Raw genomic sequence first — 18189 nt, 5'->3', positions numbered from 1 at the left:
TCGCCAACCTCGCCGAGCTAAAGAATATCTGCCGCCGTCCCACTCGTAACAAGTAAACACGTGGAGTCTCGGCTAACGAAGCGCCTCTCAATTACACCATTACCATAGTCATGTTGGGAGGAGGAATATGGAAATACCATTAAGAGAGTGAAGGAGGCACGGAAGGAGGCGGCGAGGAGGCAACGTATCCACGCAACGGTATGGCTGATTCCCATGGCGAGTGCACGGATTCGGAGGAAGTTGACGCGGTGTTGGACTAATTAATACAGCGTATAGCAGGAGGGTTGTGTGGGCTTTCACTGACGGTGACACCTGCTGACTCCTAAACGCACATTGTGTTGTTTTAATATGACAATTACGCCATTACCATATCTGAAAGATAGCACGGCCCCCGAGGAATCCACCCACGCTCGCTTTAGAACCTTCAACTCTTTTGCTATTTATGCTCCCACTTTGGAATAAGAAATCAGTTTCACTTTTGTTAATAAATGCATTTCAGCTCAATTACTTGTGCTAATTCATGGGAGTTGACAGCTTGCCTCCTCGATTCAATCTTTTCTCTCCGTGAAGTGCAGATGTTACACTCGTCTCTGGGAGGGAATGTTATCTCGGTGATAAGTAACGATTGTACGCCAGTTTAACAGATGCATTATTGTATTTAGGGGCTATAGTCACCAGTTATTACAAAATAAAGTGTGTTAATACAGGTTATGACACATGAGTACGAAGTTTTTTAACAAAAGATACAATAAATAACTTCCGCTTCCGGTGAGCCTTTGATAGGCTGCTTGAACGTAAGGTCCTGCAATAATTGCCCAAAACAGTCGTTTTGAACGACTACTTGTCCTGATTTTATCCGGATATTATGCTCATATTGTGGTAGGAGTGAAGAAGCAAGGGATTATGTATAACACAACTTTATTCTTCACTCAGCAAAACCAAACTGAACTGTTTGTGTCGAACACACTACCCTGATGGGTGAGATAAAACCGCGCAGGTCCTAGTGCCCGTCACACCACCCCCCCCCAGAACACCCAGAAGGGAAAACTTAGGCTCTATGTGGAGCCTTTATAAGCCTCCCAAAACGGCTGCGTCTACCGTCTGCTGAAAAGTGAGCTTCAACACCAGTGTCCACACTCTGAGCAGCTACAGTCACTCTCTTGGAAGGCGGTCGGCCCCGACGGGGAATCTGTGCCGGGGACAAGATCTAATCAGCCACCATGTGAGCAGGCTTGATGAAGTGGTGTGCGGTTCGCATCATGACGCACAAAAACAAAAAGAGCGTTCTGTAGCTGAACAGGCACAAATATTTTAGGGAAACAGTGATGAACAGGTCCCGGGACCCTAACACTGTCCGAACTATCGGTCACACGGAACTGTGGAGCAGAGTTAACAGGCAAAAATTCCCCAGGGATGTGCAGGGGCTGTCCAATGACCAACTCCGCAGCAGATGCCTCAAGATCCTCTTTCGGAGCGGCACGCAACCCGAGCAGAACCCAGGGTAATCGATCCACCCAGTTCGAATCTGTAAGCGTAGCGCGTAAGGCTGCTTTTAACGACCGGTGGAACCTTTCGCACATGCCGTTAGACTGCGGGTGGTACGCTGTAGTGCGGTGTGTCTGCACGCCTAAGGATCACGCTAGTGTCGACCACAACTCCGAAACGAACTGGGGGCCCCTGTCGGATGTTATATCAGAGGGCACCCCAAAACGAGCAACCCAGGTTGAGAGGAACGCTCGGGCAACGTCTGCAGAGGTCGTGGAGGAAAGAGGGACAACTTCAGGCCACCGAGTGGTTCTATCCACCATGGTGAACAGGTGAGTGAAACCCTGCGATGGCGGCAATGGACCAACCAAGTCCACATGCACATGATCAAACCTCTTGGCGGGAATAGGAAAAGGCTCAAGCGGGGTTTTCGTGTGTGTGTGGACTTTCGCCCGCTGACACGCAACACAAGCCGCTGCCTACTCCTTAACATCCCTGCGTAGCCCTGGCCAGACAAATCTAGCACTGACCATCTTGACTGTTGCCTTAACCCCGGGATGTGAAAGGGAGTGTACCAAATTGAAAACACGACGACGCCAAGCAATCGGAACAAGGGGCCGTGGGCGACCAGTAGAAACGTCGCAGAGGAGCACGGGACCACCTTCTTGAACCACAGCTTCCTCAAGCTTAAGACTTGTATCTCCCGATTGGAGAGAAACAATATCTGGGTCGGTGGCTTGGTCAGCAGCCATGGCTGAGACATCAAACCCCAGCTGAACAGGGCACACCAGCGCACGTGACAAACAATCCGCCAAGTGGTTAGACTTCCCAGCTAAATGTCGAATGTCGGTCGTGAATTCTGAAACGGCGGCAAGATGGCGCTGTTGACGGGCTGACCAGGGCTCAGAGACCTTCGACATAGCAAACGTCGAAGGTTTATGATCCACGTATGCGGTGAAAGGCCGACCTTCGAGCAAGAACCGAAAATGGCGTGTAGCCAGGTACAGTGCAAGTAACTCTCGGTCGAAAACACTGTACCTGCATTCACTGTCTCGAAGCTTGCGGCTAAAAAACGCTAGAGGCTGCTACACACCTCCAACATGCTGCTCAACCACAGCTCCCACAGCTATGTCCGAAGCGTCTGTTGACAACGATAAACGTGCAGCCGGTTTGGGGTGTGCTAGGAGGGTCGCTCGAGCCAAGGCCGATTTGGCCGACTCGAAGGCCTGGATCCGTTCCGGGGTCCAGTCGATAGGATCCTTAGCTGCCCGCTTGCGCAGAGCTTCGTACAGGGGCTTCAGGATGTGGGCGGCATGGGGAAGAAAACGATTGTAAAAATTGACCATGCCCAGAAACTCCTGAAGACCTTTAGTCGTGCTGGGCAAGGGAAATTCCGCGACGGCCTGAACTTTTAATGGCAAGGGAACCGCACCTTATTTGAAAACACACTAGCACCGGCTAGGTGTATAGAAAAGTCCTGAATGTGTGGAACAGGATAACGGTCGTGCGAAGTGATGTTATTTAGACGCCAAAAGTCGCCACACGGTCGCCACGAGCCATCAGCCTTAGGTACCATGTGAAGAGGCGAGGCCCACGGGCTGTCAGAACGCCTGACTATGCCTAAACGTTCCATGGTGGCAAACTCTTCTTTGGCGATGGCCATTTTCACGGAATCAAGACGACGTGCACGTGCAAACACTGGAGGACCAACTGACGGGATATAATGTTCCACACCATGGCGGGCCACTGCAGCCGAAAAAGCAGGTTTAGTAAGCGATGGAAACTCAGCAAGTAACCACTGATAAACGTCGCCCGCAGCTAAAAAGTTAGCGTGTGGTACATGCACAGATCCCCCAGTAACACATGGAAAAGTGGTGAAAGACAAAGAATGAATCAAACGCCTGTTAGCAACATCTACAAGTAACCCATTTGCACACAGGAAGTCTGCGCCAATAAAAGGAACAGTAATAGAAGCTACTACAAAGTCCCACTTGAATGTGTGTCCCTGAAAATTCACAGTCACGAACCTTGATCCAAATGTTGAGATGCTTGATCCATTTGCTGCGCTCAACTGCAACCCACATCCCTGAGTCTTTAAGTCCCGTGGGTCGCAGGGAGCAAACTTTTCTGAGAACCCGAGTCCACCAAAAAACGAGTCCCGGAGACTGAATCTTTGATGAACAGCAGCTCTTCATGGTCACCAGAACCCACAGCTGCTACTGGGTGCTGGCGCTGGCGTTTCCTGAAAACTCAAAAGAGCAAGGTGGAACACATCGTCGTGCTTTGCGGCCAAAACGCTGATGGAAATGACACCAGCTGCTCTCGCGCCTCTTTCTCACTCCCGCCACCACTCCAGCGTCGCCGACCTCCGGAACAGTGGAGACACTCTGCACGTGGAACTGTGTTGTCGCCAGCAGAACACGATTCGCTTCTTCGGCCAGACCACGACAGTCTCCCGCGGCCAAGCACGCAGAGTTTGCAAGTGCAGCGCGCACAGGAGGAGGAAGTTGACGCAGAAATAAATGAAGAAAAAGAAATCCACCTTAATCTGGTCCCAGTAGTGAAAGCATCCTGTCCATCAAATCCACCGCCGACCCGTCGCCCAGACCCGACAAGGACAGCAGTCGTTCTGCCCTCTCGGCCGCCGAGAGAAAAAACCTCCGGAGCAGAAGATCTTTGAGCGCGACATACTTGTGACGCTGTGGAAGGTCTCGAAGCAGCGCCATGGAGCGACGAGTCGTCTGTTGATCGAGTGCAGACACGACCAGGTAATACTTGGAGTCATCGTTGGTAACTCCGCGAAGGTGAAACAGCGCCTCGACATGCTGGAACCAGGACGCGGGATCACTTTGCCAGAAGTCCGGGAGTTTAACAGCAGAGGCGGGGGCAGGCTGCGCAGGTTAGCCGAGGAGGAAACTCCGTGGTCTTCGTCACCAAACATGCTCAAAAACGGGGTCACCAATTTGGTAGGAGTGAAGAAGTAAGGGATGATGTATAACACAACTTTATTCTTCACTCAGCAAAACCAAACTGAACTGTTTGTGTCGAACACACTACCCTGATGATAGATAAAACCGTGCAGGTCCTAGTGCCCGCCACAATATCACTTAAGATATGTCTCAAGCATCTCGGATCTATGATCGTGATGCTCTTTTCAACATCAGAGAGTCGATGGAGGATTATAACCGCGACCGTTTACAACGTCCGGTGAATATGTTTCCGGCTCCGCTTCTCATCGACTCGGACTCTGTGGAATATCGTTTGATCTCTCGGGTACATGGGCGATTTCCACAAGCGATCGAGTCGGTCTGGAGTTCAGGTCAGGATGAGATGCGCAGTCCCGATCGCTCGGAACAACTCTGACGTCATCGATGTTTGATCGACATTCCTCTCGCTGAAGAGTATGACGACACGTCAGCGCTGCCGTCTGTCCAGACCTCAACGAAAGGTGGTAAGATTTTTTCATTTCCTCTCTTTAATTCGGCTTTTACAACCGAGTTAAACGTGAGTGATGGCTGGTACCCACGTGACCGCTGTTCGCTTCAAAAGATCCCGCTCTGCGCGCCTGTCAGTGACGCGGCGTCGTCAGTGACGTCATCGGTGCTGAATGTGGGACTTCTTAATGTTCGCTCCATTACTAATAAATCCTTTATTCTTAATGATCTTTTCACAAGAGTTAATTTGGATTTATTATGTCTTTCTGAGACTTGGCAGAGAGAGGAAGAGTTTATTCATCTGAACGAACTCTGTCCAGTAGGGAGCGCTGTCCTGGGGAAGCCTCGCCTCTCTGGTCGTGGGGGTGGTCTTGCTACTGTTTTAGGGAGAGTTGTTCTTGCAAAGTGATTCAGACACAGGAATTCACTTCTTTTGAGTCTCAGATGATCTTGGTTGGTTCTACAAGACCTTTCTATTGTGTGTCAATCTACCACCCGCCTGGTCCTGCGGCGGTGTTCTTGAAAGACTTCACTGACTTCTTATCTTCCATTATCAGATGGAATCTGTTCTTATTCTTGGAGACTTTAATCTTCATGTTGATGACGTCACATCTTGTTCTGCTAAAGAACTTTTAACTTTAACAGAAGCCTTTAATTTTGAGCAACATGTTTCTAAACCCACTCATCAAAAAGGCCACATTTTAGACTTAGTTTTTACTCTTGGCCTGGACATTTCTAATGTATCTGTACATGATGTCCATCTGAGTGATCATTCTCTTGTCTTGTTTAACCTGGACTTCATCCCTAAACCTAAGCCTTTGAAAGTTAGGTCTCAGAGGCGTGTCATCTCAGCCGATACTGCAGACAGTTTTTCTGCTATGTTTGACCGTCTTTCCTTTGATGACTGCCCAGACGTGGACAGTTTGATTCACTGTTTCACTGGTCATTGTGTTGAAATATTGGATCAAGTGGCACCTGTTAAATCGAACTTGAAAATTCAGAAAAAAAGGTGGCCTTGGACAAATGAAGATCTCCTGAGTCTGAAGAGACTTTGTCGAAAGACTGAGTGTCTCTGGAAGTCCACTAAACTTGAGGTGCATAGACTTCACCTCAGGGATCTGATGACTTCTTACAATGAGATGGTAGAAAGTGCTAGATCTGATTCCATCAGAAAACTCGTAGCAGCAAATAGGAAAAACCCCAAGTTTTGTTTGACACGATTAATTCTCTTGTGTCTCCTGCTCCTCAAATCACGCCTGTCTTCTGTGAAGCTGACAGCAATGCATTGTTGAGATTTTTCATTGACAAAATTAAATTCATCAAAGAGAAAATCTCTCCCCCTTTGTTTGGAACCCCTACTGTCTCTGAGCCCCTCTCCTCCTCTTGGTCCTCCTTCACTGCTGTATCTTTGGGTGATATTTCGGCACTAGTGAACAAGATGACACCCTCCTCTTGCTCTGATGACGTCCTTCCTTGTAGGCTTTTTATCAAAGTATTTGATGTAATTGGCCCCTGGGTTACCAATATGGTGAACCTCTCCCTTTCCACAGGGGTTTTTCCCAATGCATTTAAACATGCCATCGTGGAGCCTCTGCTCAAAAAGCCAGGCTTAGACCCAACTGACCTCAGTAATTTCAGGCCTATTTCTAAGCTCCCTTTCTTCTCCAAGATCTTGGAGAAGGTGGTGTCTGTCTTTGTTCCTGGATCAGAGCGACATCCATGAGAAGTTTCAGTCTGGCTTCCGTAAACATCACTCTACGGAGACAGCTATATTGAAAGTGTCCAGTGACATCATGATGTCGGCTGACTCTGGTAAATTCACTGTTCTGGTTCTCTTGGATCTGTCCTCAGCCTTTGACACAGTTGATCACCAGATCCTGCTGAGAAGACTGAGGGATGAAGTGGGACTGTCTGGGTCTGTGTTAGAATGGTTCTCATCTTACCTTTCTGGGCGCAGTTTTAGTGTATCTGCCAATCAAATGAGGTCTGAATTGGCAGATCTGTTGTGTGGAGTCCCTCAAGGTTCTGTTCTGGGTCCTTTATTGTTTTTGCTGATCTTGATTCCCCTCAGTAAAATCATTCAGAGATTTCCAGATGTTTCTTATCACATTTTTGCTGATGACATCCAGCTCTACTGCTCTTTTGATCCAACTGAGCCCCAAAGGCTGAACAGCTTAGTCAATTGTTTGCTAGAAATCAAACAATGGCTGAGTGAAAACGCTCTACAGCTAAATGTGGACAAAACTGAAACACTGGTGATTGCTCCTGATGATAAGGTTCCAGGGTTGAGTCGGTACTTGGGTGACTGAGGTCAGTCTGTCAAACTGAGCCTGAGAAACCTGGGTGTTGTATTTGATAAAGACATGTCTCTTGTTCGACACTGCAGAAAACTGACCAGAAACTGTTTCCTTCAACTGAGAAAAATCTCTAAACTTAGGAAAATGTTGTCGGAACATGATCTGGAGCTTGTAATCCATGCGTTTGTTTCTTCTCGTCTGGACTATTGTAACAGTTTGTTTTCATGTGTTAACAAGAAGGATCTGTCTCGCCTGCAGTTGATTCAGAACTCTGCAGCGAGAATTCTAACCGCTCAAGTAGAAGAACTCACATTTCTCCGATCCTTAAAACTCTTCACTGGCTTCCAGTTTCTTTCAGGATCAACTTTAAAATTCTGGTTCTTACTTTCAGAGCTATTCATTGTCAGGCTCCTCCTTACATCACTAATCTGATCCAGCCTTACACCCCAGCTCGGGCTCTGAGGTCTGTGGATCAGAATCTACTTATGGTTCCACGCACACGGCTCAGGACCAGAGGAGAGAAATCTTTTCAGGCTGTTGCTCCTAAGCATGGAACGATCTTCCTCTCTCTTTGCGCTTGATGGAGTCTACTGACTCCTTTAAGAAACATCTTAAGACGTTTCTATTTGTTCAGGCTTTTCCTTGATTTTCTGGAACTCCTGTGTTGTTCTCAGTATTATCTTGATCTTTAAAGTATATACTTTTTTGAGTATTGTTTTGATTGTTAAAGCGCTTTGTGACCCTGGTCTGGAAAAGCGCTATATAAATAAATATTACTTACTTACTTACTTACTTACTTACTATAAGTGCATCTAAATTAGTTCATGCACTTTATCTTAAACTGGAGAAAGTATTTAACCCTCAAGCGTCATAGATCTAAGATTAATATTGTTTTTCGTGCTGGATGTTTGTTTTAATGTAATGGCTTTTAATGTAAGAAGTATCTTCTTGTTATTAAATGACAATTTTGTCAAACGATATCATTACTAATGATCATCATGAAACTTTAAAAGTGAGGGTTTAGTGCACAGTCCCATCATGAAACGTGATTAAAAATGTCATTATAAATCCTTTTTTTTTTTTTTTGTTTAATAAAAATTTTAGTAAGATGAATAAACAGCTTCTAGGGTCTGTATTGTCGTTTGTGGAAACCACAGGCTTTTCTCCCTAAAAAAAAGTTTTTACTCACTGAAACCACAAGTTTGTTCAATTAGGTACCAGAGTAGACACATTTGAAAAATGCTGCCTGGATAACACCTTACTGTATCTTACTCTTTACCATTAGGCCAAAACATCACAAGGCCACGAACCACACTGGAATGTAATAATTATTGTCAGTTTTTCTTCCAGATGTATCAAATCCTATAAGTATGTTTGGATGGGGTTTTTTGCCTGGACAAGACCTTATTCAGGTCGACTCATGTGGTACAATTGTTTAGATGGATAGATGGATGGATGGATGGATGGATGGATGGATGGATGGATGGATAAAACTAGATAGACATATAGATAGGTTGGTAAATTGGAAGATGAATGGATGGATAGAAAAGTATTTCTGTTTGACGAGAACTCAGTGTTGTTGTCCAAAATCTGCTGCTTACGACTTTCAGTGTTGAGCAATCAAATTTCTCAAGGGGCCACAATATATACCATGACTGTGGGGCTGACAAGCAAAATGGAAAAAACATAGAAACAAAGAAAAAAAGAAGCTTAACACAGATTTCCCAGTATCAGTATCCTTGACAAGTTTCTCTGATGAGGCAGTTTTTGACACCAAAACTCACACCAATAATCTTTCCTAATATTCAGTTTAAACTTCTGAATGTTAAAATCAGGGCTGGATGACAAACTAACATCAAAGTTTATTAACCTGAAAGAATTACTTTCTTTACAATTAATCTATATGTCAAAGTATAGATTGGAATCCAGTAGTATCTGGAATCCTACAAGTACAGATTGGAATTCGAATCTAGTACAGATTGGAATCCTACTACTGAACTGGGATCTAAATATTTGGAATTCCAATCTGTCCTAGGAGGATTCCAGATTCTACTAGTGAATACAAATCTCTACTAGGAATATTGGAATAATACTACTGTATTGGGATCTGAATATTGGAATTCCAATCTGTCCTAGGACAAATGGGAAGTCTACCAGGACAATCTCCAATTCTAAGAGGAGAAATTGGGATAATGTAATCAACCCTAACCCATATCAATATTAAGATCCCAGTTCAGTAGCAGGATTGCAATCTGTACTAGGTTAGGTTAGGTTAGGTAGAACTTTATTGATCCCTCAGGAGGTCTCCTTCGGGAAATTGTTGTTTTCCAATTAGACACAGCAATAAGGCAATTATTCATAAAAATAAAAATAAGAACAAGAACAAAGAGAAATAAAGAGAAAGAACAAGATGATGCAATCTAAGTCTAAAGATAAAGGACATGGATCAAAGAAAAATAACAAAGAGAAAGGATACAAAGACTAACATAGAATAGAACATCATGATACTTTCGCTCCACTCCTGCCACCAAACTCAACTAGTAGGATTCCAGATCCTACTGGACTCCAATCTGTACTGTGACATATAAACAGTTTCAGTTTAACAAACCTCTATAACATTTATTTATATTAAACATTGTTGTTTTTCTACACCCCATGAATTGACTCTGTTTGACTGCGACTTGTGTTTTCTCATAATCTCATGTTCAAATGTGCTTAGTTTAACTTCACAGGCGCCACTTTCATCCCTTGGCTCTCACAATAAAGAGGAAACAAATGGTTCCTTGTGTACGTTGTTCGGGTTCTAGCCTTGTTTTGGGATGTTGTTGAACTATCTTGGAATGTGTGGCCCAGTGATGGAGAGAGGTGTCTCTGTAAAAGTGAAAACAAATTCTCTCCTCAGCCGGCGTGAGCTATGGCACAGTGGGGCTTTATAGTCCCCGCCAAGGTGATAAGAGAGAGTAATTGCGTATTATACTGTCCGAGAATGTCAGGTCCAAACCGAGCATGAGTGCCCCATCCATCAACACATGATGTTGTGTGTTTATGTGCGTCCGGGAGATTGTGTTCTACACTACACATCCGTGCTTGCATGATGCATTAAGTGTGTTCTGGGCCTACCGGACGTGTGTTTCTGCATCACCGTTCTATCAGAGATGAGGATTATTGTCGTCCGTGTGCACAAGTGCACGTTTGCCTCGGTCCTCCAGTGCTTCGCCAGCACATACATGTTTATTTTTGTGTGTCCCGGGCAGGTTTAGATAGAGCCTTGCAGCAGGTCACGCAGCATCATTAATCAGCGCACGGTTGTGTTTGACACTTTGAGCTGACGTCGACCCAGGTAGCTCCTCGGGTTCTTCTGCGTGACCGGTCCAAAGACGCGCTGTCACCTGCGTATATAAGTGAATTAAAACCTGCTTATCCTCTGGAAACAAACATGTTTTGCATTTCTTTTGATTCATTTAATTTCTCTGTTTCCGTTAGGTCGAACTGTGCGGAGAACATCCGGAAACATATTCTCCACACGGGGAAGCACGAAGGAGTGAAGATGTACAATTGTCCCAAATGTGTCTTTGCCACTAATTCACCCGTGGACTTCCGTAACCACCTGAAGGACAGTCATCCTGACATTGAGAACCCAGACCTGGCATACCTTCACGCAGGTAACCTTTGTTGTTTGATGTATATTGATGGTCATTTATTTGTAGCTTTAAAGGTTTCTTTAAGGTATGAATTCACTGGTTCAAACTTCACTCATTTTCTACTCACCCTCCTGTCGACTAAGGGTTGGGATTATTTCTGTCTTTTAATACCACTAATTACGGTTGTGTATTGGCAATAATCTTGGTATATCATGATACAGGGACAACAATACGATATACTGTGGTACTGTATGAACAAGGATGTATATGTTTAGTATTGTCCGTTACTTGACTCTGTTGTTGTAGAATTTACTGACCACATGACTCTTGACAAAGTCGTAACTGCTTTCATTTGTTTTCAAACCAAAATATGTCCAAACATCATCTTTAAAAGCTGTTGGAATTACTGTATCCTCTCGTCCTCAGTCATTGCTAGGATTTCATTGTTCGTTTAGCTGCTTAGGACTGCTGCCATCTATTTGCCAAAAGTTGAATTGCAGCACAAAAATAAACAGATGCTGTGAATAATTCAATTGTAATTATTCAATTGTAAATAATGAATTGAATAATTTTATTTTGAACACACTTTATTTAACTTCAAACCATTAACAAACTGTGATAAAACATAAAATGATGATGTATAGCCCAAAGAAAAAAAAATAGCTACGGTGCTGTCGAATATTAATATATAAATACATCAAATACATTGTGAAAAAATATATATGCAAAGACAAATCGACGTCCAAAATTCCTCGTCCAAAAAGACACTTAAAAACAATACAAATACCTCCAGACTGTTCATCTGTAACGTCCTCTTGGAATGAAGCCTCGACATGAGGAATTGTTTCTAGTAAAAGGGAATAAGTCTGTGTTCTACAAGGCCACACATAGACAAAAATATATTTTGCGAGATGTAACACATAACTCTTAAGAGTTACATATTACTCTGAAAATAATCCCATCCCTTAGTCGACATGAGGGGGAGTAGAAAATGAGTGAACTATCACTTTAATTTATGAAGGTCAACCTCGGGAATCGGCTGAAATACATATATGTGGACAAAAGCAGTCGTCAAAACAGTGTCGCACCGACCACTCCTGTCAATCACTCAGGCCCGTCAAGCAAAATGAAATCTTGTTTTTTTTTTGTTCTATATTGGTTTCTTCCCAATGTTTCCCCCTCGTCCTTGAATGCCACCAAATCCAATCGAGAGAGTGCTCGTCCTTCAGGGCAACAGAGAGGACAGCCTTTATCCTGTTATTGTCGTGACCCTCACATAAAACAAGAGGCTCTGACGGGGGCCTCGTGCCTGCTCCTGGCATTGTGCTCTTATTTCTATTGTAACACAATTGATCTGATTAGTTCCTTTGTGCTGATTTGGGAAACTTTGTTTCCTGATCTACTCCGAAAGACTCTTGTTCTTGGCATAATGTTTCTTCCCGACACCGAGACCGACCTCGATCCCGTGGCCTCACAATACAACGTTTAAACCTGAACTTTGTGTCAGTGTAATCCCAGCAAGCCTGACCTTTAACTCCAGCATTCCTTTATTCATTCCGTTTGTTTCTCAAAACTATTCCACCTCTGTTCGTCCTTATATACATGGTTGTCCTTGAGATGTGCGTCCTTCTTTTCCCTTCGATTAATCTGAGCAAAACTCTTACAAAGGCCTTCCAAGGAAAATGTGATTCATATATAGTGAGCTGCGATACACGCCGTAACCTTGGGATGTTTAGGCAGAAAGTTTCATGTTGTGTAAGAGGTTTTCAAACCTGCTCAAGTTCACTTAACAATGGATATCACACAATGTCAGAACTTAAGAAGAAGTCAGTGTTTCATGATCAGACTGTCATTCTGGTTGTTGGGCACGAAAACTATTCATCTTTTGTCTTGTTATGAAAAGAAAAGTGGTTGTTGTTGTTGCTAGAAAGAGGTGAGGTTTAATAATATTTTATTTTATTTCAGGATAATGTATCGATATTCAATTGTGACAAAGAAATCCTGCAAGACCTCGACCTTGACTGAGGACGAGAGGAAACAGTGAATTCACTTAAATTTTTCAATCTTTTAATGGTAATCTCCAGAAAATCTAAATGATAAATAACACCACTAATATATGCATAGTAAATTTAATATACATATACAGCTCTGGGAAAAATTAAGAGACAGCTGCAAAATTATCAGTTTCTCTGATTTTATTACTTATAGGTTTGAGTAAAATTAAAAATGTTGTTTCATTCTATAAACTACTGACAATATTTCTGCCACATTCCAAATAAAAATATTGTCATTTAGGGCATTTATTTGCAGAAAATGACAAATTGTCAAAATAACCAATAAAATGTTTTCAGACTAAAATAATGCAAAGAAAACAAGATCATATTAATTTTAAAACAAGACAATACTAATGTTTTAACTTAGGAAGAGTTCAGAAATCAATATATTAACACTGATTTTTAATCACAGCTGTCATGCGTCTTGGCATGTTCTCCACATTGTTCTTGAGTGACTTTATTCCCCTCCTGGCGTAAGAATTCAAGTAGCTCAGCTTTGTTTGATGCTTGTGACCATCATTTTCATCTTGATCACATTCCAGAGGTTTTCAATGTGGTTCAGATCTGGAGATTAGGCCATGACAGGGTTTTGATCTGGTGGTCCTTCATCCACACCTTGATTGACCTACCTGTGTGGCATGGAGCATTGTCCTGCTTGAAAAAACAATCTTCAGATTTGGGGAACATTGTCAGAGCAGAAGCAAGTTTTCTTCCAAGACAACTTTGTATGTGGCTTGATTCATGCGTCCTTCGCAAAAACCAATCTGCCCAATTCCAGCCTAGCTGAAGCAACCCCAGATCATCACCGAACCTCTGCCAAATTTTACAGTAGCTGCAAGACACTTGTAGGCCTCTCCAGGACTCCTTCTAACCATTAGACGGCAACACCTGGTCTTTTTCCTGGTCTTTTGGTCAGCTTTGGTTGTCAAACACCCAAAGCTGAATTGACTCATCAGAGAAGATCTTACTCCAGTCATCGACGGGCCCATCCTTATGGTCGTTTGCAAACAGTCTTTTCTTTGCTTCTCATTGATGAAGGTCTTTTTTCTAGCTTTACACGACTTGAAATAATAAAACATAAAAGAAAACATATTTTTCGTCCCTTGTACGAGTACATTTGACTTTCCTAATTCAAGATTATTCTGCTGGGAAACTACAAACCTTTGGTTACATTTTTAACTTGAAAGTCAAATTTCAGGATCTGCATCATCCAAAATAATTATGTGCCTCTTGCTTTATTCTGGTAATTAAATTCATCCCACACAGAAGATTTGAAATGAAGACTGATGGTACTGTTGAACAATTGTTTTAAATGTAGTTATTTCCTTCTGTGCGGCACTGAGAGCAGGTCAATCATAGGTGGCTCTGGAAAGACATGGGAATTTGTCATCAGTCTGTGTTTGAAAAAGTGAGAAAGAAATGTTGGGTTGCCAGAGGAACGAGCAGTGTTTCATCTAAGTCGACAGAAAGAGAGCAAAAGAAAGAGACGGGGGAAGAAAGATTAAGAAGGTAGATGTTGAATTAACCTGCTTGTGATTGCTCTTTGTCAGAATGGCACCAGGGCCAGCAGCGAGAGGCAAATTGTCTGTGATGGTCTTTCCTGCTGTTCCTCCTTTGAAAGACACAGATCAAACGCAGCCTCGTCACGGGGCCCTCGCCGCCTTTCGCGTCCGATTGATTGACACCCGAACGTCTCTGCTGCAACTCTGTCTTCCTATATCACTCCCTCACCACCCCTTTTTCTCACTCCATCCTTCCTTCTTTATTCAGCGTCGCACTTCGAATTAAAGCCGTTCTCAAGGATGAAAGCAGAGGTCCTTTGCAAACGAGGAGAGGAAGAGAGGGAATTAGACGAGCAAGTGATGGAGAGGAATGATGATGAGAGTGTGAAGAAGTAATACTACAGAGCCTTGCAGAGTAATACTATGGAGTTATGCAGAGTAATACCACAGACCCTCAAGGCTCGGCAGAGGTCCGTAGAGAAATACCACCTTTTGGATTAATGCTACGGAGCCTTGCAGAGTTATTTTAAAGAGACTCATGGAGTAATACTATGGAGACTATCAGAGTAATGTTAAGGAAACTTGCAAAGTAATATTACAAGCCTTGTGTAGGACTACCTAGCAAAGTAAAATTACAGAGACTCGCGGAGTAATACTACGGAGACCTGCTGAGTAATACTACGGACACCTGTGGATTAATACTATGGGGACTTGCGGACTAATACTTTATTGAATATTGTTTTGATTGTTTAAGCGCTTTGTGACCCTGGTCTCGAAAAGCGCTATACAAATAAAAATGACTTACTTACTTACTTACTAATACCACGGTGCCTCACAGAGTAATAATATGGAGACTCGCAGAGTAATATTACGGCACCTCGTGGAGTTGGACTGTGGAGACTTGCAGAGTAATACTACAGTGCCTCACGGAGTAGTACTGTGGAGACTCGCAGAGTAATACTACCGTGCCTCACAGAGGAATAATACCTTGCCTCACAGAGTAATACTATGGAGACGTGCAAAGTAATTTTAATATTACAAGCTTTGTGGAGTTATATTTAAAAGCCTAGCAGAGTAATACAACATAGACTTTCAGAGTAATACTACAGCACCTCGCGTAGTAATACTGCGGAGCCTCGCACAGTAATACTTTGGAGGAAAAATACGAATGATGTGTGTGGAGAAAACTATGCTGATCGGACGCAATAGGTTTCGTGACAACACATCAGATGCAGGAGCTACAGGTGTGTTGGTTGTGTCTTTGCTGAAGTTGGAGGAACGTCATTTGTGTGAAGCTATATGTGCCATTCCTTCATGTGCAGTGAAAGGAGATTGGATTTGTTAAATGAAGCATATTTCCACTTTGCTCTACACTCACTTGTCGCTAATGTTCGCAGGCTTGCTAAAAAAAATGTCTCTAATTTTCATCTACAGCTGTAATTGCGTAACCTGAGGGCAGAGGCATCAAATGCTTTGTAATGACCTCTTTTTTGGTGCCAAGAAACATTTTTAAAAAAAAGTACAAATAAGCTTCTCCCAGGCATTGTTGCTGCTTTATGCAGATTCCATTTTGCCTAATAATGGATGATGGATGGTTACGGGAGAGGGTTAGAGGAGTCTTGGCCTCGTAAGTGATGATCTTAATACACAGTTACAACCACAGGCAAATTCATTTGTTTACACAGATTTTCCCATATTAAACAAATTTGTAAACAAATATCAGTTCTGATGGCTTTTACTTAAGTTATGCATGTGCGTGCTTCTCTACCTCCCCTCCTTTGCATTCACCTTCTGTTCATCCTGTAGTGAAACATTACTCTGGTGAGTTTCATGTTGGGTAGCGGAGGACAGGTGTGTATGTCATGCATATGTGTCCTGGAATGCCAGTGCGTATGTGACACCGTGTCAACGTCGCGAAGGAACCACAGACACCGGCGATAAAATCAACATCTGCTTCTAATAACGATGTGTTACATGTGACACTTTCCGATGTGGCAAAGATAACAATGCATCCCTGAAAAACACCTAGGACATCAAGTCATCAGCATTAGTGATGAACCTGCATCTCCGTGTCACCTTCCATATGCTGTACTCGCATGATGGGCATTAATGAAATAATGTCATTGTGTTCCGATAAGAACAGCAGACGATGCCTTTGCTAAATGTGAAAGCGAACAGTGTGAAAGTTAAACTCTTTGTTTTCACTTTTTTTAAGCCTGCAGAAGCTTGTCATCCATGTTTTTTTGGAAGTTTTTAATTTAAAATTATTCTTACAAAGGTATTTACTTTGAGAGACCAGTAAATGTATGAATTGCTGAGCTGGTTGATCAGTTCTTTAACCAATCTGTTATATTTTGAGTGTCTTATAAGCGTCGATAAACTTTATTGACCCACTTCAAAAAAATGTATTACTATTTTTTTCGGACTGTAATTTCTAAGAAAGTTCTACTGTGTGACTGATATTCCCAGTGTGGTTTTGTTATATAACACCGGGAGAATTTTGACTAAAACAACAGAGTGGAGTATTTGATGGAGACTAACACAGTAATACTAAGAAGCCTGGCAGAGTAACACCACAAGCCTTGCGGAACCTTGCGAGGTAATACTATAAAGCCTGGCGGGATAATGCCACAGGGCCTTACAGAGTAATACTGCAGGTCATCGCGGAGTAATACTAAGGAAACTAGTGGAGTAATACTATGAAGCTTGGCAAAGTAATGCTATGAAGCCTCATGAAGTAGTACTACAGAGCCTCACGGAGTAATACTGTGAAGCCTGGCGGACTAATACCACATAGTCTTTCAAAGTAATATGACTGAGCCTAACGGAGTAATAGCCCTGCGAGAACTACCAATGAGCCTGGTGGAGTAATAATATGAAGTCTTACGGAGTAATACTGCATAGTAAGCATACCTCACAAAGTAATATTGTGGAGCCATAAGTAATACCGCTGAACGTCGCAAAGTTATAACCCTGAACGTCGCAAATTAGTACCGAGGAACCTCGCAAAGTAGTACCGAGGAACCTCGCAAAATAATATGGAGGAACCTCGCTAAGTAATACTGCTCAACCTTGCAAAGTAATACCGCTGAACCCCTTGCAAAGTAATACCACGGAGCCTCGTGAGGTAATACTGCCGAATATTGATTATCCGTTACTGAACTTTTACTCCCTCCATGGCGAGAGAAGTTTCACTTTCCTATTATGCAGTGTGCGAGCGTGTTATGACACCGTACACAAGCAGTGAACCCACACACGCTCGTCTCTTGAGTGACGCGTGCAGCGAGTGCTGGTGGGCAGGTCTGTTCTATGTGGACGGGACGGCGAATATGGGACGAGACAGGAAGCCCTCTTCGATAAAACCTTATTCATAATTCAGACCCCGGGCTCCCTCACTTCAGACCTCGACACAGTTCCATCAGCAGTTGCTACCAAGAAGTCCGTTCAAGAAGTCGTGGTCTCGACCCCAAAACATTTTTCTTCTGATCCCCATCGTAGCCACCATCTTTTCACCCTCCTCTCGTGTGTGTGTGTGTGTGTGTGTCGTCTACTTTGGTGGCTTCTCAAACACCGCCGCGGCTCTAATTACCAACAGGCTCAACTTTCCCAACTAAACAACCAATTACCAAGTCTTTAACCCGTCCCAGTCCCGTGTTTCTTGCTACTGTGGCCTATTAGGACCGCGGCATATCTGGACCGGCATAATTGAATCCCCCAGCTGCTCATCAGCGGCTAATTTAACACAATGTGCAGAGTTGCTAATCAAAGGGTCCGTC

General features: G+C 43.4%; 1 protein-coding gene across 2 annotated transcripts in view; it reads left to right on the top strand.

Annotated features, from left to right (window-relative positions):
• Positions 1-18189, top strand: part of znf407 (zinc finger protein 407) — a 172121-nt gene that overhangs the window by 112066 nt on the left and 41866 nt on the right. For both annotated transcript variants that reach the window (XM_087805591.1, XM_087805590.1), the window contains exon 9: positions 10700-10878. In XM_087805591.1, coding sequence (XP_087661717.1) covers positions 10700-10878 — 179 coding nt within the window. The remainder of the gene's footprint in view (positions 1-10699; positions 10879-18189) is intronic.

Source organism: Callionymus lyra, chromosome 13 (assembly GCF_982586985.1).
Source record: "Callionymus lyra chromosome 13, fCalLyr1.hap1.1, whole genome shotgun sequence".
Taxonomy (NCBI): Eukaryota; Metazoa; Chordata; class Actinopteri; order Syngnathiformes; family Callionymidae; genus Callionymus; species Callionymus lyra.
Note: the sequence above shows the minus strand (reverse complement) of the source record. Positions and strands in the feature narration are given on the sequence as shown.